The sequence below is a fragment of the Pelodiscus sinensis genome, chromosome 9 (assembly GCF_052426305.1).
Source record: "Pelodiscus sinensis isolate ZL-2025 chromosome 9, ASM5242630v1, whole genome shotgun sequence".
Taxonomy (NCBI): domain Eukaryota; kingdom Metazoa; phylum Chordata; order Testudines; family Trionychidae; genus Pelodiscus; species Pelodiscus sinensis.
In genome coordinates this window covers 19117328-19140443 of record NC_143060.1, presented here as the reverse complement: position 1 = coordinate 19140443, position 23116 = coordinate 19117328, and the positions used below count along the sequence as shown (strand labels likewise).

At 45.0% G+C, this 23116-nt stretch overlaps 2 protein-coding genes across 6 annotated transcripts in view; one reads left to right on the top strand and one right to left on the bottom strand.

Annotated features, from left to right (window-relative positions):
- Positions 1 to 14450, bottom strand: part of EFCAB7 (EF-hand calcium binding domain 7) — a 44310-nt gene extending 29860 nt beyond the window's left edge. The window contains exons 1-5 of one of the 4 annotated variants that reach the window (XR_012905899.2): positions 14303 to 14450; positions 8348 to 8535; positions 3239 to 3450; positions 1463 to 1549; positions 402 to 597 (exon numbers count right to left, since the gene is read on the bottom strand). Coding sequence is in view for 3 of the 4 variants with exons in the window: in XM_075936148.2 (XP_075792263.2) it covers positions 402 to 597; positions 1463 to 1549; positions 3239 to 3450; positions 8348 to 8534 (682 nt within the window). In the remaining variant the exon portion in view is untranslated. Of the gene's footprint in view, positions 1 to 401; positions 598 to 1462; positions 1550 to 3238; positions 3451 to 8347; positions 8536 to 14279 lie in introns of all 4 variants that reach the window. The other 3 variants (XM_075936148.2, XM_075936149.2, XM_075936151.2) reach the window with 3 other exon arrangements.
- The window catches only part of ITGB3BP (integrin subunit beta 3 binding protein), a 55324-nt gene continuing 46584 nt past the window's right edge, over positions 14377 to 23116 (top strand). For both annotated transcript variants that reach the window (XR_012905900.2, XM_075936155.2), the window contains exon 1: positions 14377 to 14466. Coding sequence is in view for 1 of the 2 variants with exons in the window: in XM_075936155.2 (XP_075792270.1) it covers positions 14462 to 14466 (5 nt within the window). In the remaining variant the exon portion in view is untranslated. The remainder of the gene's footprint in view (positions 14467 to 23116) is intronic.

Genomic DNA, 23116 nt, shown 5'->3' with positions numbered 1-23116 from the left:
TTGCCAAATCAGGAAGACTAGGTGAGGGCAATTCAAATGTGTGAATGGCTCCTTAAGAGCCACCTGGGAAGACACCTGGCGACCCTTTTGAAATATAAAGGTGACCCATATTTGCGTCCCCACCCATAGGTTGGGAAACCCTGCTCTAGACTGTGTCTCACAACAATCAATTTACTTTAATCCAAAGGAAAATTTGATGGCCTTAGGCAAGAGACGCAGACAAAGTCCATTTGAGCAAGAGGCTCAGAAATCCTAGTGATTTCTGTGGTGGCCAGTCAAAATGATTATTAGTCAACTAAATCTGTGCTAGTAGGAGAAAAGTTTTTTTAAAAAAGTTACTCAATCTGCTGAGTCACTTGGAAGAGCCTGGAATGAAGCCTCCTTGCATGAAAAGTAAATACCTCTCTTTGGTGCCGTCTTGTGATCAATTTTCCTTGTGGTCCTTGATGACGGTTTTGATATTGATGATGATGCGCTTTGAGAGGAGGTTTCAACGTGACTTCCAAACTGCTGACGCCTCAGTCTACTGTTATCTTCTAGTTTATCAAGTGCAGTTTTACGACATTGCTCATTGGTTGTCGTGTATAATTTACAAAACTTTTCACAATGAAAAAGTGAAATACTCTTTAATACAGTTTTAAGGGAAGCACACACATTAGTAAGCACAGGATAAATCTGGAATCTAGTTTCTCTTGAAGCACAATACTCATTTTATTTTCATGAATCAGAATGACCACTCTCAAGTGACATAGTAAAAATGGAGCCATGATTCCTTGGAGTGGTCACACTATAAAGTGAAAATAAAATATGAATTTCATTCCAACAGATGATTTATCATCTACTAGACATTTGTGGACTCATTTTTATGTCTAATTTTTAATGGAGAGTTGTTCTTTTTCAATAAAACTGTGTTTATGGTGCAAGTCTTTTGTGGAATGTTGATTGTTTAAAATTTAGTCATTGCTTAAGAGGTGCAGTTTGAAATAACATAAAACTGAAGAGTTATTCTACTTTAAAAAAAATAGATGCCAAATACATGCAATAACCTCCCACATCAAAGAAACTGTGTATTATCCACGAAAGAAATATAATATATATTTAAAAGGCATTTCGGTGCTAATCCATACTGAACATCCAGGCTTGCTTTCAGTTGCCACCCTTGACTTGCTTCTGTTGCCAGTACCGGAACCAGGTTGTATCCTTGAACAAAACTAGGTTCACCAGTACAAAGTGACCTTTGTCTGAGGATATTGGAAGTGCATTGTGGGATGGAGCCAAAGAAGTAGTGCTCCTTAGCACAATGGGGACCATATCACCTACACCAGCCCTCTCTCCAGCCCTTGATAATCTGCAAGCCTCAAACTAACATCAGTAAGAGCTATTAATGTGGCTTAGGAAGTATCTGCAGAATTTGATTCATCCAACATCTCATACTAAACTATTGTCATCTTGTTTAGCGTACCTTGTTGTAATAAAGCTTGCCATTGCTATTTACATCTGCCAGTTTAGTGATGGCGTTCACTTCCTCTACAGTCATCTTCTCACCTCTCTGTGATAAACAGTTTAAATGTCAGCTCCTGCTAAAGAACACTATTCATGCACATCATTGATTTGAAGATTATCAAAGGAAATAGGTATACTTTAGCATTCTTTCCAGAAATCTTATCTGTAGCACATTTATATTGGTCTGAGTTTGAATCCCCAAAATAGTGATCAGACTGTAAATAATATTTTAATATATTTCAAACACTACTAAATACTTGGAAGATGAATACTTGGTAACTAAGTTCATGCAATTTCAAGATCCCATTCTACAAGCCTTCCATGTGTACTTTAGTAGGCATTCCATGCACTGAGGATTTGTAGCATCATAACTTACAGTCAATTAAAGTAATATTTATAGGGATCCCCTACCTGCTAGTGTGGTGTTCTGTCTTCCTCTATTGGAAACTAGACCAATTAGAGATTAACAAGTCCTCTATAACCTTAACTAACAGAGAGGTGGCTTTAGTTCATGCTGTAAAGGCTCATGCATTTAGCTCCAGGTTCATTCCCAAGTTCAATACCAGGGTTACATAAACTAATTAATGTATTACAACCAAGAGCTAATTTAATATTTTACATTTTAGTCACTTATTTAGGCTGTTTTATTAAGCCCATACTACATTATTTTACACTGGTTCCTTATGAAATTGTGGATTTACTTTAAATTAGACCTACTAATTTTATAGCTCTTCATGATGTTGACTATAGTTACATTCAAGACCAGCTCCTGTCATCTTGTGCTATACAGAGATCTGAGATCCCTGTTGTTGCTACTATCAATGTTTATGCTCATTCTGTGCCCGATGGTTAAGGATTCTGCCATCTGTCCATGTGGACCCTGCTACTGTACATAAAATGCACCATAGTCTGCCAATCAAAGAATACTATGGACTTTTAGTGAGTGGCAGTAGAGTCTATGTGGCCTGGCCACTTAATGAGCAAGAAGCTATTCCACTGTAAATTCACACTGCACTTTGTTATGCACTATGGTTCTAGCCCTATCATAGCTTACATTGTGCAACTTGATGAGGTAAGAGCCTAAACTCTTGTACGGCTACAGCAATGTATTTATTTTTTTGTCATGGCTGTAATGAGATCAAAGAGCCCATAATTATCATGTTTAGGAGGAAGGGAAATTATTTCTGAGCATGCATGAATGAGACAAAATGCATGAAGGGAGGATAGTAAATGAACAAACATCACTAAGTTAATGAAACAGTCTCAAAGGGCTGCAAAAAGTCCCACAAAGCAGAGAGTTGTATAGAAAATTGCTAGAACAAAAAGGAACTAGGCAGTAAACTTAGCAAGGGTTATGTGCTGCCAATTCTGCTGCAGCAGCTCAGGACAGCTAGTGTTTCCATTTTTTAAAAAAAGTAAATGAATTATTTTCCGGGTGATTTTAATCTATACAGACTGGAATTGAAAGAAATAGTTGGGTGGCCACTCAGCTTCAGGACTGAAAGGGGACAAAAATAAGAAAGAGAGAAAGAGAATTTGGATGACCAAGGGAGCATGACACAAACAAATAATTAAAAAATGCAGAATTTCCCCCCCTACAAAATCAAATTTTGAATATTTGGGATTGTTTCTGTGAGTCTTAAAATTTTAAATAGATTGGTTCTTCTACTATAATGATTTTCTGCAACTTATAACTCTATATCAAAATTTGTAATTTACCTTCCACGATACTTACCGTTGTTAGAATTTTATGAAGTTCAGTATGCAAAATATATCCATCATTATTTACATCTACTTTTAAAAATGCTTTGAGCAGTTCGGTTTCTGTAGCTGGTTTTTCTTTTTTTAAGATATTACAAAAATCATCAAAATTTAGTGCGGTAGTTTGGGGAGTCCAGTATTTATGAATCACCTTCTGAGATGGATTTCTTCCAGCTTGTTGAAGCACTGTACAATAAAATATAATATCAACACTTCACAATTGACAGACACAATATATATGGTTTCCTCAAAATAGCCTTTAATCAGTTCATAGGTTAAAACAGATTTATTTAATCCAGTCAAAGGTAAATGTAGTAGGTGTGAATGATAAACCTTTGCTTAATTGCAATAGCTGTGACATAGAGGTAGACGCAATCCTGGGTTCCAGATTTAGTGCTATATGGTGGACCATCCTGTTCACCCACACTGGGAAGGAAAGAGGGTGAAAGGCTACCCATACCATTGGTAGCAGCATGTACATCAGTGAAGCCTAAGCCTCCAAAGGGGTACTATATGTTGGTGGAAATAGGCAGTGCCTTGGTTTCTTTCTCTCCCAATGCACTGAGTGGCATCCTGGGGAAGTACAAAGTGCCAAAAACAGGGTTGGCACACTCCTGTCACTCCCTCCTGCCACTTAAAGAGTCAAAGTCTTTAGAACTATATGCTTCTAGCCCTGTCACAGCTTACATTGTGCAACTTGATAAGGTAAGAGCCTGAACTCAAGAGTATAGCTACAGTCATGTAGTATTTTTGTCATGACTGTAATGAGATCGAGGACCCCATAATTATCATGTTTAGGAGAGAGGACAATTTAGCAGTACTGAGGCAAAGCCAAAGTCTAGCACTTAAGATCTAGTCAATGACTATTTCTTACTTGTGTGCATATAACTGCTTAACTTTTGTGAATAGTCCCATTGAGTTGAGACCGGCAGGATCACACTTTCAATACTCAATTAGGCAAAATATCCACAGATAAGGAAGATTCCTCCACACACAAGTAGCAAGTGTGGGATTTGGCCCACTGCATGTAATCCACAGGTTTTAATATTACAAACAATCTGTTATTTGTAAAGCTGCATATTCTGGACTAGATCCGTTTACTGAGGTCAACAACAGTCATTATATTTACTTTAATAGAACTGGGTCAGATTCTCAGTGCAGAGCCTACTATAAATAAGCTGTAGAATTATTTCTGTAGCTATCAAATAGTTCATATTATATAACATGAATTTCAAATGCAAAGAAAAATAATTCTTAGTAAACCATTAAATAGTAAAATAAATAATTAATAAATATAATATAATAATAATAATTATTATTATTAATAATAAATTAGACAATAGTCTATCTGCAACAAGTCCCTCTGCTCCTGTGCATGGCAGTTGCAGAAGATGGACTAGCTATTTCTAGCTAGCTTCTGAGAAATCTTGCTTTCATTAGTTTATAATGGTGAAGAAGGTATTATCTTAAATGCAAACTAAACTCAAATATGATGTCTAGTTCATCAGATGTCATAACCCTCCACTCACTTCAGAGTATTTAGATAGTTTAGGAGAGTTAAGTAGATCAGTAGTTTGATTTTCATCCAGATCTGCAACGACTAGTCTACCAGCTCAGAGCTGTTCAGTAGCCTATTTGAAATGAGTTAGTCATATGATCACAATACTTAGTATATGGGCCATATAAAGAAAAAATCCCCCCCAAAACCCTTTTCATAAATGGCACCTTCGTTGCTAATCTAAAGTGTGACCATGCTCCTCTGCAGGTGGTTCCTTTAGACAACCATGGAGGCTGGTAAATACGGGGTAGCTTTTGTCTTTATTCATGGGTCTCTGGGGCACATAGCAACTGTTTTAGCATTTCTGTTTCAAGGCCAGCTAAGAAAGGGCAACTATTCTCAATGTGTGTTGTTATGCAGATAGCTCAGTATCCTGAGCTGTCAATCTAGCACCATTCAGGAGCTGATTATTCACATGACTGTATATGTTTTTTGATATACTGAGAGATGCTGCTACCTATATTGCTTATAATTCCGGGGAGATCAGTGCTTGCTGCAAACATATCTCCCAAGACATATTTTTGAAAGCCTGTTTAGACTGCATCTTTTATTGATGTTTCTTTAGTAACTGCTTTCTGTTAAATGCCTGAGTAACAAGATAGGACATTACAGTGCATTCAGTGAGCAACTACAGCTCCTCTAAGGTTTTGCCAGAACAGGCTCTAAATGACTAGCACAGTTTATGTTATTAACCAAACATCATATAACCACAGATGCTTCAATATTCACACCTCTGACTGGATTCTTTGCCAGGATTTACGCTAAGCTTTTACATAAGCCTATAATAACTCTTAACACTTACAAGTTTAAAAGAAAAAAAGTTCACACACAGCTCTGAGAAGACTGGGAGCCTGAACTAGTAATTGCCCTTTCTTAGCTGACCTTGAAACCAAAATGCCAAAACACTTGCTATGTGCCCAAGTGGCACATGGATAGAGATGAAAGGCACAGCGTATATAAAAGGGATGACATTTGTTCACACCACTCTTACTTTAAAACCATCATTAGGATGTTATACAGGGGCTCCTATCTTAACCCTGACAGTCTGCATAAGACTGAGTCACATGCAGAAAGAGTATGCGTGTTAGAGAATGGTATTTCAAGTACTGACATTTGTATTTGGACAGAAGCTGTCAACCTGAAACCATCAGAGTACCTCAGCAAGCACACATCAGTTTACATGCTAACTGGCTTTCCTGGCAGAAAACTCAGCTGTTGTAGATCTGGACTGTACTAAGATGAAAGAGAGTGAAAATTAGAGATATTAAAAACTGCCTAAAATAGTCAACTGGTTAAACTATTTGTTTAACCAGTTAATTGGGAAGAGGGCTACTCCGGCCCCAGTCTGCCGTGCCCCAGCCGTGGGCAAGCGGGTGCTACTCTGGCCTGCAGGCAAGAGAAAGGGGAGTGTTACTCCTACTAAGCCTGCCATGGCCAGCAGGCCAGGCCAGTTAACCAGTTACCTTGTAAACAGGCCGAAAAATCACCTGCTTACCAGTTAATCGGTTAACCTCTTACATCCCTAGGGAATAGCTGGAGATGAGTTTTGTGCTGAGGAAAAGAGGAGCACAGTGCCCCTAAATATTATGCCTGACCATAGTGTGGCAGAACGCTGCTTCATTTTAATTTTTGTTTGTTCTGTGCTTTCATGACCTCTGCAATCTTATACAAAGATGCCATTCCCTGATGTCATAATCTACTATTGATAAACCCATAGCAAGCAACACCACAGTATTGCCAATTCCAATTTGAAAGGTTCAAAAATCGTGTTAGCTGTAACACCATGAGAGGGTTTGTTTGTTTTTTTAAAATAATAGATTTGGATTCTTTTTATTTGCCTCCTGGTTTTTAGGCTTTTCTAGGATACATGTTTTCAAGCTTCTCTCTACAACCATGAAACTTTTATTTAAAAAAAAATAAGTTACATTTTTTTTCTTAATCATAGGAGTCCACATACTGTACTGGGGCTTTAAGAAAAACACCAAATACTACATGCGAGAGTAAACTTGCAAGAGCTGGCAACACCACCACCACCACCACATTAGCTTAACAGATTTCTAGATGGAACTGTGAAACTTATTCGAAATATCCATTTAACATAATAACTAATGAAAACATTTTAAGTAAACTAATTCCCAGTCCCTGGCCCAACTTAGAAATCATTTCCCACCCCTCAACTTACTGTGTAAATTGTCATTTTCATAGTTCCACCTAGTTAGCTGTGGATCTTCCAGTTATTTCTGTAGACTCTAAGTTTCATAATTTTCAATCAAATATTCATATTACTATTACGGACTACTTTTACCAAACCAAAAAGATACGCTGCTGGAATGAGGAGGAAGACACCTAATCACACATCAAAGTTAAATAATACTGATAAAAGAATAGAACATCTGCCTTGAAATTCAGGAAACTGAAAAGTACTTAAGGTACATTTGCATTGTGAAAAATTAATGTAATTCTTATAAAACAGTGAAGCTATTAATTTATGCACAAAACATATTCAGCCATCAAATGTGGTGCTCTTAAATAACTCACTTAGTCTCCCAATAGCTGTCAGGTAGTACTGATTTTTGTTCATTCAGAGTGGCAATTTAGGGGCTTGTCTTCGCTACACATAGATCGACCTTGGAGCACTCTCTTGTTGACTCCAGTACTCCCCAAGATGAGAAGAGGCCGGACTAAGGGGTGGGCGAGCCGGGCAGCTGCTCAGGGCACCAACCTATGGGGGGCACCTGATGGCAGCTGTAAGAGGAGTGCAGCGTCCCTTATAGCTGCCATCAGGCGCCACGCGCCCAGCCCCCCCATCCCCATGGCACCGGCCAGCAGCGCCTTTCTCCCCACGGCCGCGGGGCCCTGCACAGCCAGGCACAGCCCGCCCTGGGCTGCACGCCAGCAGCGGTGGCTGGGCAGCGCATGCGCCGTGCGCCCCGGGGGCAGGCCCGCACATGAGCCGTGCGCCCTGGGGGCGGCACCGCACGCTCGGGCCCGGGGCGCCAAAATGGCTTGGGCCAGCCCTGGACTCAACAAGAGAGCATCAGTCACCAACGTTACCGCATGAAAGACACTACGAGAAGTATATTGACTTCAGCTACACTATTTGCGTAGCTGAAGTTACGTATCTTAGAATGATGGAGGGGCGGAGTGTAGACTTGGCCTTAGAAGTGAAAGGCTCTATATCTTGTTCCCACTTCCATGAATCATCCAATATCTAGTAATATACATTAAGAATTTGAAGAAAATGAAAAATACTGAGAAAAAATATTTTTACAAACTATGTGGAAAACTATTATACATTTTATAATAGGTATAAACCTTGTAAGTGTCTTTATAGATATAGCCACTGATGCTTGAAAAAACAAACCTCACCAAGAACAGCCTGAATCATTAAAAGAAACTATTGTGACTGAGCTCCAACTGCCAGGTATGTCCAACAAATGAAATGCTGGCTGTTGGTTTGAACATCTACCACTGTAATCTTTGCACTCAAAATTCAAGTAAAGAAAATTATCTCCTACTTATTACCTAAACACAGTTGTTCTTTTGATTTAATGTTTTCTAAGCTGCTTTTAAAAACAGCTAGGTAGGCTGCTCTGCAGTTCATATAAAAGGTCTCCTCTTCAGAATACTGCGATTTCTTTGCTTGAGAACTTTCGGAGAGTACGATTTTCTGACTGGAGAGGGATGCATTACTTCCAGGACTGCTGGCCATTCTGTGAATAATACAAACATATTTAAAGTTTGTCACTTTTGCTTTCTCCCCTCACACACAGATTCAGTTAAACTATCTGTGAAGCTGTTTCCCTGGCTGTAAAATGGGGGTATTGCTGCTGAACTTCCTTTGTAAAGTGTGTTGAGATCCATGCATTTAAACCATGTAGGTACTATTATTCATTATTTATCTATACTGAATGCAAACACAGCAGCAAATTTTCAGATACCATATGAGGTGATGTCAGGTGAGTTTGACAGACCTTGGTGACAATGCACAGGTATAACGGTAACCTGGAGAGGCCCCAACCAGTGATGAACCCCCACAATTATATTAGGCACTATACAGAGTAAGACACAATCTCAGACTCAAAAAGCTAACAGATTTAACTCAAAATTCTATATGGAGATGTAAAACACATTTGAAAAAGCCGGGGAGTAGGGATGTAAAAGAATAGTTGATTAGTTGACTACCCAATACGCTTAGGCTTATCAGATAGTTGAGTTGACTACTTGAATTTCCCTCCCCACTTGCTGCCTCTATGTCAGAGGCAACAGCGTAGGTGGGGCCAGGAGAGGCTACTCCAGCAGCAGCTCCTGTCCACGGCCAGCCCCGGCTGCCACGAACAGAGGGGCTGCTGGACCCGGCATGGGCCAGGATGGAGCAAGCCCAGTTCAGTCCTGGCTTGTGCTGGGTCTAGGAGCTACCCTTGCTGCGGCTCTGCGGTTTAAATGTAGTAGGAGATGGACTGCCTGTGCACCCAGCTCTTACTACATTTAAACTGCAGATCTGCAGCGGGGATAGCTCCTTAGCACTTTCCCTTATTGACTAATCGTGTAGTCAATACAAATTGTATTGATTGCATGATTACCCAATTACCCGTCTCCTAATAGCCTTATCAGGGAGGTAGGAAATAATTATAAGACAAGCACTGTAATAAATGTACATGTTAAAAGTCCTCATATTGTATGGCATATAGATTGGCTTCTTTGCAAGCTTCTTATTACCACAGACTAGCTGTATCTGGAATAGCGATGTAAAATCTTGTTTAATCAGTTAATTGGTTAACGGTTAAGTGGAACTGATTAACCGCTTAAACAGGAGTGGACGGAGGACTGTTCCAACCTGGTGGGCGTGGTTGGGCTGGAGTGGGCCTCCTGCTGCGGCGTGGCAGGCCTCGCCAGCCGGGAACGCACCCCACTGGTGGCACATTGGGCTGCTCAGGCCAAGCCAAGCTCACCTCTCCACTGCATGGGCGGGGGGCTGCTCTGGCCAGGCCATGCCCACTGTGCTCCAATTAACTGGGTAATTTGGAGACATATTTGTAAGAGTAACGGTGCACTAAAGGATTATGGTTCGATGCCTCTGTGTTGCTTATGTTACTGTGTTTTATTCATCCTCACAAATCTGAAACCCAGCAGATTAGAAACCATTAGACCGATCAGTTCCACACTATTTCAGCAGAGAAAATCTGCTAGAAAAAATATATTTTGCATTCAAGATTAAAAAAATGTAAGTTAATAAAGTTATTTGTCAGGCTTAAAGCCCATATTTGGGAGAATTTTTCCCTAGGTATAATTTCTTAAAAAGCATGTCCATCAGTGGAAACTATTAAAATTGTACACACCCATCTTTCAAACACATAAAATTAAGTATATCCATTCAAATCAATGGAACTATTTGGATACTGAAAACTAACTACGTCTTAAGCATTTGCAGCATTTAAGACCTTAAAACTACAACAGTATCCCCACAAAAATGCACAAAACAGAATGGGGAAAAGTCCAAGTTTTTTTTAAATAATTGAAATAATTCAAGGCAATAACACCTTTTGCTCATAAACAGCCAGTGAACTTCAACAGTTGTTTTCGTCTTTACCAAAGGTGATTAAGGTTTTTAGAAGGCCATCACGGAGGGACACTAAATTGTGCTGTACTGTTGGTCTAACAGCCTCTAACATTATTTTACCCAGTGTTGACTTCTGAAAATATATTCCTGTATAATAAATTGAATACCTCAAGTTCAACAACAAGATAACGGCCTAGCTAGGGTCCCCTTCAGGACTCATTGGATTCTTACTCAGGAGGGCTAAATCACTCGCACTTTCTTGAGTTATATAGGTCTTTTCCACTTGGGAAAGAAAGATAATAATCGCTTATCATGGATGAAGTACCCTATTTGTAATACACAGACCGCCTGCCTGACACTTTCATATTACACTGGCATTAGAAGGACCCCATAGGGACACAGTGATGCAGTCTGGTTACTGCAAACGGATGTCACTATAATTAAGCACCAGTGTTACATTCACAAAATGGAAGTGGGTTAAAGTCAAGGAGGAAAAGGAGAATAAATGTTAATTTTCCTGTAACTAGCTTTATAAAATATGAACTGTTGTTTATGCCCCTCAGCCCACTCATTACCAACCAATTTATTATTGGCACAGCAGCTACGCACAAAGGTGCTGCCAATGTTCTTTGAAGTCTAGTGTGCAATAGTTTCCCACTGAACTGGGGGAAGCTCCACGGCTTGGGTCATTAAAATCTCAACTGGACATATGATGCAGCACTAATATATATATACAGTAAAGAACCATTGTGTTTCAGAGGACATGGGAGGGACCAGATGATATTACAGTTCTCGCCAAGATTCCTGAGAAAAGAAGACTGAGATGGGATCTGATAACAGTCTTCAAATATGTTAAAGACTGTTACAAAGAAGATGGTGATCAGTTTTCCTCTGGGCCGACCAAGGTTGCACAAGAAGTAATCAGTTTAATCTGCAGCCAGGGTGCTTTAAATTGGATGACAGAAGAAACTTCCTAAGTACCAGGGTAACTAAGCACTAGACTAGTCTTCCAAAGGAGGTTGTGGCCTCCCCATCCTTGGAAGTTTTTAAGAATGGGGTAGACACACACATGTCAGGCATGGCCTAGTTCAGGGGTCAGCAACCTATGGCTCACTTAGGAGCCAAATAAGGCTCGTGGCTTGAGCTCTGTTCCCCTCTCCTCACTTCCCCCCAACCCGTAATGAGGAGCCTGTGCTGGCGATCCAGCATTGCGCGCCCTGCAAGATTGGATCCAGAGCTTCCTGGATGGGGGGAGAAGGGGAAGCCCTGAGGATCCAGCTTGCAGGGAAGCATATGTGCTGCTTCTCCGCTCCCCACAGCAACACACATGCTTCCTTATCCATCCTACCTTCCCCTGTACTCCGGGGAGGCAGAACACAGGAGCTGTGCAGCCCTCTCTGCCTGGTGATCACCAGAGAGAGCCGGATATGGTGGTGCTGCACATAGAGCATGTAGGCATTGTGGGGAGAGGGAGCTGGAGCTAAGATGGCGGCGGAGGATCCAGACTTTGGGAATGAGGAGTAGATGGATTTCCTAAAGGAGCAGAATGTGCCAGCACTGCCTGCAGATCCTGCCAGAAAGCCACTCGTCTCTGAAGACCAGCAGATACCGGTGGAGCTCTCCTACTCCCTCCTCCAACACCCACCAGTACCCTGTCCCTGCTCCCTCTGCCCTCGCCAGACACCCACCCGTACCCTGTTCCTGCTCCCGACCAGACACCCACCAGCAAGCACCCTGCTCCTGTCCTCTTTCCGCTGGCCAGACACCCACCTGCACCCTGCTCCTGCCCCCTACCCCCTGGCCAGACATCTACCCCCAGCTTGCTCCTGCACCCTACCTCCCACCCAGATTCTGCACCCCCATCCCTATCCCACTTACTGGCAGCTCTGCCCTGCACACTGAACCCCTCATTTTTGGCCCCACCCCAGAGGCTGCGGGGGTGGGGGGGCACAAAATCCACCAACCCTGGAAACTCAGAAGGGGCCTTGAATCTCAGTCCTCCCTGACCTCCTCCCCCCCACCCATGGGGCTGGAGCACCAGGGGTGTGAGGTGTCTCAGTTGAGGGCCACATTAGTGAGGGTTGGATGGCTTTGGAGGTATTGTTTTTTTGCTTCTCACTTGTGTAGTCGCCGACTGATTTTCCTTGCGGAAAAACTTGCCAGCTGTCTACACCGGCCACTTGAATTTCCGCAAGAACACTGGCAATCTCATGTAAGATTGTCAGTGTTCTTGCGGAAATACTATGCTGCTCCCGTTCGGGCAAAAGCCCTCTTGCACAAAAGCATTTGCGCAAGAGGATCAGTGTAGACAATGCGGTACTGTTTTGCGCAAAAAAGCCCGGATGGCGAAAATGGCGATCAGGGCTTCCTTGCGCAAAACCTTGTCTAGATTGGCACGGACGCTTTTCTGCAAAAAGTGCTTTTTTTAATCTAGATGTTCTTTTCCGCAAATGCTTTTAACGGAAAAGTTTTCCGTTAAAAGCATTTGCGGAAAATCATGCCAGTCTAGACGTAGCCGAAGAGCGTGCACCCTTTCCCTTCTGATCTGATCACATCTATGGTGTCTATAGTCTAGTTCCGTGGTCACCAACCAGTAGATCGCGATCTACCGGTAGATCTCAGGGGCTCTAAGAGTAGCTCTTGAGCCCTCTCTGAACTGCACACCTGCGCAGTGCATTTACATTAGATTTCCTCATTTGAGGAGTAGCTACTCACCAAGCAACAACACAGGTGAGTAGCTGCGAGGAATGGTGGGAGCTGGGAGGTCGGGAGGGCTGAAACACCCTAGCCAGCTGACTGTGGCTTTCAGCTGAAAGAGGCTGCCCTGTGCTCTAGCTGATCGGGCTGTTTCCCCTCTGCGCCTGCCCATGTGGAGCTTGGTGCACCCTGGCTGAGCACCATGGCCAGCTGGCCGGGCAGCCACTTCTCTTCCCTCCAGCCCGGCTGCCCTGCACTCAGCCCAGGGAGGATGCGTCTAGCTCCAGCTGTGCTGGAGCAAGCTTCCCGGGCTGAGCGCAGGGTAGCCGGGCAGAAGCGAAGAGAAGCTGCTTCCCGGCCAGCTGGCCATGGTGCTCAGCCAGGGTGCACCAAGCTCCACGTGGGCAGGTGCAGAGGGGAAGCCGCCCGATCAGCTGGAGCGCAGTTCAGCCTCCTCCGGGCTGAAGGCCAGAGCCAGCAGTCCAGGCAGCTTCTTCACTGCACCAGCCCACTGGAGCGTGGTGCACCCTGGCTGAGCACCACTTCCAAATGTGGAAAATCTTTTTAAAAAGCAGCAGTATAAGGATTGGGGATAGCAAGTGATGGAGAGGAGGAGAATAGAGAGGGCGGGGCTTCAAGGAAGGGGCGGGGCGGGGCGGTAGATCTTGGCTTGGTCTGTCATTTAAAAAGTGATCTTGGGTGTAAGAAGGTTGGAGACCACTGGTCTAGTTTCTTACCACACCCCCATAGGAAAGGCAAACCTCGCAGGTCCCACCCCTTTGGGAGCAAGAAGCTCTCTCGTTATTAAGCCTCTTCCTCAACAGCCCCCGCTGCTGAGCGCAGACGCCTGTTTCTGGGCGATTTCAACCTCAGTTGAAGGCAATTAACAAAATCCCCCCCCCCCCTCAGGCGATCAACCCCCCCAGCGCATCCCACCTCCCGCGCCCCTCGCGGGTGGAAGGCGCCGCAGCAGCGCGCCCCGGGCTGGGCAGAGCTCGGCGCAGGGAGGCTGCCGCCAAGGGGGGCGGGGGCCGCCTGCTCCTGCCAGCTGAGGGGACTTTGCCCCCTTCTCCCACCCAAGGTACATTTCCACCCCCCCCCTCCCCCCGGGCAGCGAGCAGGGCAGGCGGCTCCCCCCGCGCTCAGGACGGGGCAGCACGAGAGAGGGGGGGGGCGGGGTTCCCCCCTCCCCGGGCTGACCTGGGCGGCTCCTTGTTTCGTACCTTTCCCCGGCCCGGGCCTGCCGCCGCTGCGCACCCTGCCCCGCGCCGCCCCCGGCCTACCAGGAGCCGGCCGCTTCCCCTGGGCGGCGTTTCCAGCCGGCGGGGTTTGGGTGGGACACGCCGGGCGGGAAGTCCCGGAGCGGCGGGAGCGCTGCCGTCATGCCGTAGGTAGCGGGCCAGGGGGCATGCGGGGGAGCTGGGGGGTTGGCGCTGGGCGAGCGGAGGCGCGATCACTGACTTGAACCCGAGCCGGCTCGGAAAGGGCGGGGCGGGCTCTGGCCGCACGCTCAGACTCGGGGCTGCCTCACGGGCCGTGGGTCTTCACGGCGCTGCTAGGCGGTTGGTTGCTTTTTTTTTTAAGTTTTCCCGCTGAATAAGGGCAAGTTCTCCCAGGGCAGGGGCGGGCAATGGTTTCCGAGGGGTGGGTGGCTCCAGGAGGTCGTGCGACAGAGGCTGGGTGCAGAAGGGAGCTCTGCGGGGGTGCAGGAGAGGGCGTAGGGTCTGAGAGGGGGTCCGGGTGAAGGAGGGGGTTGTGACCTGGGGCAGGATCCAGGAGGGGGTGAGGGTGCAGGAGAGGATTTCGGCTTGGGGAGAAGTGTAGGAGGGCGGGCAAGCTCTGGGAGGGATGAAACTGGAGCAGGGAGTTAGGGGAGGGAGAGACTGGGGTGCCACAAATTGTCTCTGGCTTAGAGGTGCTTACTAAGGTGGCTCCCAGCCAATAGCCCAGCAGGACCTTCAGACGGGGAGATCCAAAGGCCTGGCCAGTCAGAGCCAGCCCAGAGGCTGTATCTTGCCAGCAGTCCTAGAGTCTCTGAGTCATCACAGATGCCAGCGTGTGTAATGGCAAGACTTTCAAATTTGCTTTAAAGTTTGGCAGCTAAATAATTGACTATTTCCTCTAGCACCTCCACCTATTTCAGTGCTGAAAACAGTGATATGCAACCTACATTAGTGAGTCTCATGAGTGGCCCTCCTTCATCTCAGTGGTCTGCAAGATTGTTGTAACCAAGACCGTGTCCCGGGATAGGGTAATTTTGCTAACTGCACTTCTGCACCTAGAATTTGGGGCATGGCAATTGAATCCTGACATATCTTTGACTGGATTCAGTGGGCCTGCATAGCTCTCACAGTGTTGTGTGGAATTAGCATGCATCTCACTTTATGTGCCCTTGTTTTATATGTGTCACTTTAGCAATATTGGTAAAAAAACCTTAACAGACAGAAACCAATATAATTTAGCAACCTTGCACATGGGCAATGATAAGCAAAATATCATTGTGGGCCTCATATAGAGCCCTGGTGAGTTGCAGATTGCCCACCACTGGCTTATTGTGAAGTTACCCCAATTTGAAAATGTTAAGCATTTCTACTTAGAGGGCCACCAAAATTCAGCTAGTAATTTTCTAGACAGCTCTCATCACACTGCACAGTAGCAGGGTTGGAAGAGGAGATTTTGATTCAGAATGCCAGAGCAAGCCCCTTACTTGATTGCAGTACATGAGCACATTCCTCATTTTACTTGAGTATATGTGTTATATTTCAGTTCAAAGCTGGAAAATAGTAATGTTTTTTCTTCAAATTTTCCCTGCTGATATGCCATTTTTCCTTCCTGTTTTTCTAACATGTAAATACCTGCTGATTATTCATTTAATGAGAGCCAAATAGAGATTTTTAGTAATGTAGCCTATTGAAAAGTCAATTGCAACTAAAAACTTTGTGAAGTCTTGTTATGTTGTCTTAACTGTGAAATCGGATTGTATTAAGCTGAAAATACATAACCCATATTTATACAAAAAGATTACACACACATTTTCTCAATTTAAATGCTGTTTTCACACTGCTGTGGGGTGGAAACTAAAGATTCTTTTTGGGGCACATTTTTGTATTTCTACTAACAATGAGAGAAATGTATTCTAATTAAATGTACCTTCCTTATTACAGTCTTCATGCTGTCATTTCTTATAATAGGATATGGTATAGGACACTTTTGGCTTATGAATCCGCCTCTGATCTGCTGCACACCCTTTCTATATTTAGTTTCTTACAATACTCATCACCATGTTTTTGTAAAACTTAATGTCTACAAAGTGAGTTAAAAAATAGTAAGGTTGAAACTGTGAGTCAGTGGTGTCTATAAATGCATTGTGATCTCAAAATAAATTCTCCATTAAGGGACACAGCCATTTCATCAAGCCACGTACTCCTTCTTTACTTACTACCACCTCACGTAAATACCTTTCTTCACTCGTTTTTTAATATAATTTGCTTAAATACATGCAAAGTTTAAAGGTACATCTTTTTGTACCAGGAGACTGGAAAATATCACTTCCTTATGAAGGGCTAGATGGTGAAACCCATACTCAGAGCAGTTACTCACACAAAATAAATAGGAGTACTTTTGTAAGTAAATGCTCACCAGTGTTAGCAAGAGACTTTCAATCTGGCCTATAAGAATTTTTCAATATGTTATAACAAGCTATAGCTATAACGTTTTTTTAGATTGGTAAATATTATGTGTAAAGTATAAGTTGCTAGTATGCCTGTACTTGCATAAATGCATACCACCACCATTTACTGTGCACAGTTAAGAAAACAGAATGAGAAGTGTCCCTGGAGATTTGAGGTCAACTTGAGGCTAGGGGACTCAGGTAAATGAGCCCTCTTGGACACTAGTTTCATATGCTAGCTTTTTCCTTCCTCTTCCTTATTTGTGCAGACTGTGACTTTTAGGGCACATCTAGACTTGCTTTCACTTTCGAAAGAAGATAAGCAAATTTGGTGCAAATTTGCATATCTTCTTCTGATTGCTTTTTTGAAAGAGGTTCTTTCGAAAAAGAAAGTCTAGACATGGTTCTTTCGAGGAAAAAAAACCCTTTTGTATTTTTTAAGGAAGAACGGTTATTTCGAAAAAGGGTTTTTTTTCTCGAAAGAACCACGTCTAGACTTTTTTTTTTCGAAAGAACCTCTTTCAAAAAAGCGATCGGAAGAAGATATGCAAATTTGCATCAAATTTGCATATCTTCTTTGAAAAGTGAAAGCAAGACTAGACGTGCCCTTACTGTCCTGGTGCTGTAGTAACTTTGTGCAGCCATGGGAAGAAGAGAGTTGGAACTAACGGAAGTAATGCTGCTGCCCTTTATATCTTAAGATGTGTCTAGACTACAGGGTTTTGTCAACAAAAGTCCACTTTTGTAGACAAAACTATACCTGCGTCCACACTGCTGTCGAGTTATGTCGACATAATGTCGACGTAATTCAGCAGTTTTGTCGATGGCTGTAAACTTCATTCCATGAAGAATAACTCCTTTGTCAACATAGTTATGTCAACAAAAGGCAGGTGTGGACGAAGGGGAGAAGTTATGTTGACAGAAAAGGCCTCCAGGAAGAACCCCTGGTAGACACTCCTGCCACAGCTTTCAACTCTATTGTTCCTGCCTGCAGCCATCTTTAAAAGGCACAGGCACCCAGAATCTGCAATCTGGCAACAAGCCACCTCCAGAGAGGACCCTGACTGAGCAGCTCTGTTGTGTGGTGAGCCATGTCCCAGGGACAAGCCGCCCAAGACCCTCCCTGACTCTTCCAGGGACTCATCCCCCTGGGAAGCAAGGGGCACCAAATGGCGGGCACTCTTCTGGTCAGGGCCAGAAATGAAAGCCCTCCTGGAGCTGTGGGCCAAGGGGGAGGCTCTTCAGCTCCCTCAGAGCAGGCACAGGAATGCTGACATCTATGGCCAAATGGCTGACAGCCTGGCTAGGAAAGGCCACCATCCCCGAACGGCACCACAGGTCAGGGCCAAAGTCAAGGAGGTCGGGCAGGGGTACATCAACACAGCTCCCACTCCGGGGAAATGGCACACACCTGTGCATATTTCGAGGAGCTGGACAGGATCCTGGGGCTAGGGGAACCCTTGTCTCCTGAGCGGCTGGTGGAGTCTGGGTTAGAGACCCTTGCTCAGCAGCAGTTGCAACAGCAGCTTGAGAACCTAGAGCTCCTAGAGGAGGAGGAGAACAGCACCCGGAGCACCCAGGAGCCAGATGCCCAGGCACAGGAGGCCTCCCGGGCAACTTCGGACACCGGGGAGAGAACATCAGGTGAAGGTCCAACACACACAGGGCAGGGCAGGCGGGAGCAAAGTGCACGGTGCAGTACTGTGACATGTCATGCTGATCACAGCCTGGGAGGAAGGGGAGAACACCCACGGCTGCCCTCAGGGACAGCCATCATACCCCTGCATCCTCACGGCTGCTAGTTACCACCTGCTCCTGCAGGAAGTGATTCCAGGGGCAGGCATGGGTCTGGGACGCCGGGATTGCCTCACAGCTGCAGGCCTCTCAGTACTCTGCAGGAACCCCAACCGTGGCCTGACACTTGTTTGTGCTGCTGGGCCATGGGATGTGTGCGGGGGCGGGTGGGGGGGGACAGGATGGTGTCCTGCACACTTTCTGGGCTCCAGGAAGACTGTGGCTGTGGGCCAGGCCACACCATGCCTTACTGAGACGCACATGAGCAGCCTCTGACCCTAGGACAGGCACTGCCTGCTGACAAGAAGGAGGGCATGCCCTCAGGGAAAGGGTGAGTATGCATGACTGATGACTTTTCCCTCTTGTCCTCCACAGCCGGAGCAGTTGATCGGGAGGGGGGGTGCCCTACCTGCCCCACCACCCAGATGGCTGCAGGGAACCTGGCGGCACTGGCGCACCCACTTAGACCTCGTGTGCAAGCATGTTGGAGTCCTGAAAAGGATGCAGGACTCAATGGAGAGGAGGTTGGAGGCAGAGGCCGAGTGGTGCCAGCAGTTGCTGGCTGAATTTGCCTAGCAGCACAGGGACATCTGCGCAGCAATCCAGGAGGCCATGGTCTTCCCCAGTCCTGTGCCTGGTCCTGCCCCTTCTCCTCAGCCCCTGCCATCCTAGACTCAGGTCCAGCCCCACCTCCTGCCCAGCCCTCTGCTGTGGCAGCCCGCACGTGCAGCCGGAGGCAAGAAGGTCTCCGGAGCCAATCTGCCAGGGGCTCTTCCTCCAGGCAGCCCCCTCAGCCCTGAGTTTACCTCCCCCCTGTCTGGTTGACATTCCCCCTTCCCACCAGTGACAGTAACTGAGGGAAGCACTTCCTTTGTTTACAGTTTATTTTTTCTGCACAAAAGAGTTTTGTATTTTCTCTGAAAAAAAGAGTTATTTATTTCTCTGAACAAAAGAGTTTATTTTATTTTGTCAAAAAATCAACCGTGCAATAAACAGTTGAAATGTTTTCACCCACATTTGTCTCTGTTCTCAGTGTGTGAGGAAGGAGTGACTGTGGGGTCAGGAGGGGTTTTGGGAGGAAGGCACCGGGGGCATGGGGCAATCCCACATTTGGAAGGCCCTGGGGAAACTCATCGGCCTCCATGGGAGAATTGCTCCCCCAGGGCTTCTCAGATTTGCAAGCCCAGCTGGTGGGCTTACCGGATGGCAGCTGTCCGGGGCTGCTCAAAGTGCCTCCCCTCCACATCAGCCCATGTCCCCCATGCAGGGAGGAAAGCCTCCTCATTCCTCTCCACCAGGTTGTGCAGCCCACAGCATGCTGCAACCACATCGGGGATGTTGTGTTCCCCCCATGTCTAGCCGCGTGAGCAGGCACTGAAACCTGTCCTTCAGACGGCCAAAGGCGCACTCCACCTGGAAGCGAGCCCTATCGGGGGTGGCCAGCTTCCACACCGCAGTGGTGACGTGCTTCTCCAGGGGGATGGCAGGCCGCAAGTGGGTGTCCTGGCGTTGCAGGGCAAGAGTGAGCCATACACAGAGCTCCTGGAAGGTGGCCTTCCGCATGTGGAAGTTTCAGAGACACTGGTCATAGTCCCACTGCTGCAGCACTAGCTGGTCCCACCAGTCCAAACTAGTGTCCAGCCTCCAAACTTGCCTCTCCAGGAATAAGTTGCGGGGCAAGGGCAGCAGAGCTGCAGCCTGAGCGAGGGGCTCAAAGCTGGGCTCAGAATCCAGCTCTGCCACCAAGGTCATCATGCTCTCCTGAGCATGTTACAGAGCTTCCAGCAGCACGGTGGGGCCATTGCCTGCCCAGGGGCAGCTCAGGCTCCATTGCTAAAAAAGCCAAATTAACACACAAAGAGCGCAGTCTGGACGCTCTTTGTCGACAAAGCAATGTAGTCTGGACTCTCTCTGTTGACGGAAGCCTGCAGTTTAGACGTACCCTTAATGTGAGGTTCTGATTTCCACACTTTAGATTGTTTTGAGGTTTTTCTCTTCTCCCCGCATGCATCTTTTTGAATGCATGTGGGAGTGAGTGATGGAATAAAATTCCTGTGGCCCAGTGCGGCTCCTTTTTAATTTCTCAAATGAACTTTGTTTCAGAACTTTTAGCCATGGACAGTAGTTTGTACTAGGGATGTTAAATATCAGTTAATGGAGTAGTCCAGTAACCTCATGAATTCTTATCAGTTAGTCGACTATTCTATTGTCACTGGGGCCGGCAGCCAGTGTGCTCAAGCTTCATTCCTGAGAAAACCCCTGCCACTCCACGCTGCTGCCTCTGTATCAGAAACACCAGTGTGGGGTGTCAGGTGGGAGCTGGTTTATGAGGGGAGCTAGTTTAAAAAACATCTCCCCTTTTGGAGCAGCTGCCTGTTGCCTTCTGCTGCTGCCTCTGATAAAGAGGCAGCGGTGTGGGTGTAACCAGCCCTTGTCTAAGGGGTGATTTGAGTTTCCAGACCCAGCGAGAGCCAGAACTGAGTTGGGCTGCCTGCCCACCTGGCTTCTAATACACTTTAAATGCGGAACTGCAGTGGGGGTAGGTCCCAGACCTGTTGCAACCCAGGACTGAGCCAGGCTGCTGGCTAGCCTGCTAAAAGATTTACTGGGAAGGGGGGAATGCATGTAGTCTATAGCAGGGCTACTCAACACGTGGCCCGTTTGTTTGCGGCCCACGGTGCGGTTTAGGTTTACTTGGGGCTCAACACATGGTGCTAAACACGTGGCCTACGGGTGGGAGACAAAACAAAAAAGTAGTCAATATAATGGTCTTCTGTTGATATGTTTTTGAGTAGTTAAATTCCTGGACTGGCATTGCTCATTAAAAGTGCTGTCATATGGGTGGAAATTGGGTAAATATTGCATTTAATTAATAGGACAGAAGCTGGTCTTGAATGTAGCTATAGTCAACACCATGAAGAGCTATAAAATTAGTAGGTCTAATTTAAAGTAAATCCACCATTTCATAAGTAACCAGTGTAAAAGAATGTAGTATGGGCTTAATAAAACAGCCTAAATAAGTGACTAAAATGTAAAATATTAAATTAGCTCTTGGTTGTAATACATTAATTAGTTTATGTAACCCTGGTATTGAACTTGGGAATGAACCTGGAGCTAAATGCATGAGCCTTTACAGCATGAACTAAAGCCACCTCTCTGTTAGTTAAGGTTATAGAGGACTCGTTAATCTCTAATTGGTCTAGTTTCCAATAGAGGAAGACAGAACACCACACTAGCAGGTAGGGGATCCCTATAAATATTACTTTAATTGACTGTAAGTTATGATGCTACAAATCCTGGTTTAAATGGGGCCTGCATGTTGTGTAGTTTTGCCTTAATCTTTGTATTCATGCCTGTCACCGTGAAAGAAGCTATTTGTATATATTTGCATATATATTTGCATGTATATTCAACCATACTTAAGTTGCAGCCCTTGGCGTGTGCTGTGAGTATCTTTGTGGCTCCCGGGGCTTCAAAAGTTGAGTAGTCTGGTCTATGACATTAACCTATAAGCTTTTGCTTATTGGTTAATCAACTACACTTTTACATCCCTAGTTTGTACTTTAAGACCACCTCCCACCCATATGATCATGATTGAATGATAGTTGACTAGTGATTTGCCTGCCAGATGGGATAAAATCTAATGTTTTTACTAGAAAAAGCAAGACTTAAATGATCACAGAAAGCCAAAATGATCATTATTCAGCCATTTGTGATATAGAAGTACTTATGTGAGACTCTTCCTCTGCAGCTGTATAGCTTAAGGGGCTTACAGACCAACAGAGGCAAATTTGGGTCGACTGGAACTCTTTCTATACAATATCTGACATATTTTAAAAAACATGGGACGGACCACACCATAGCTTTTTCTCTGAGAAATTTCCCAAATCCCTTTAATTTAGTATTTTCATGCAGTTTTTCATTTATCCTCATCATAAAGTTACCTCGAATCCAGATTCTGCTGTACTTTGTCTTCCAGCGCCCTTTGAAGTCCATCATAAAAAACTTCCATCAGAAATGTAGGGCTGGAAGGGATGCCTTAGTATAACATGCAAATACATTGGCCCCTAGAGCCCCTTAACAGAGGAAATGTATTAATGCATTATAATGTTTTTCTCTGCCACTGGGGTGGGAGATATAATGGAATCTGCATTCTTTAAGCAACATGGACCACTATATTAAAACAACTCCCTCTCTTCCCCCTCCTCCCCCCCACACACACAGTAAAGATTCTATTGGAGTGTAGACATCTCTTGGCAAGAATTTTTTTTTTATATGGCAAATGTAAATCTTACATGTTTGGCTTTTTTAACATTTTGGAAAAAATACAGATAATTTTAAGCAAGTCTTATCTTGTATAACATGAATAATATTTCAAAGATGCATTTTAATTTAGTTTGGGATGCCTTCACATTTGAATCTCAGAAACAGTGGTACAGTACAGTCCATACAACAGGATAGCTTAAATGAGGTCATCTCACTTACTAATGAATCAAAACAATCTTTTTTAAGATGAAATGTGTGCAGTTACAGTTTGAAATAAGTGCATTTTCTAAAGTTTGTTTAATCTGAA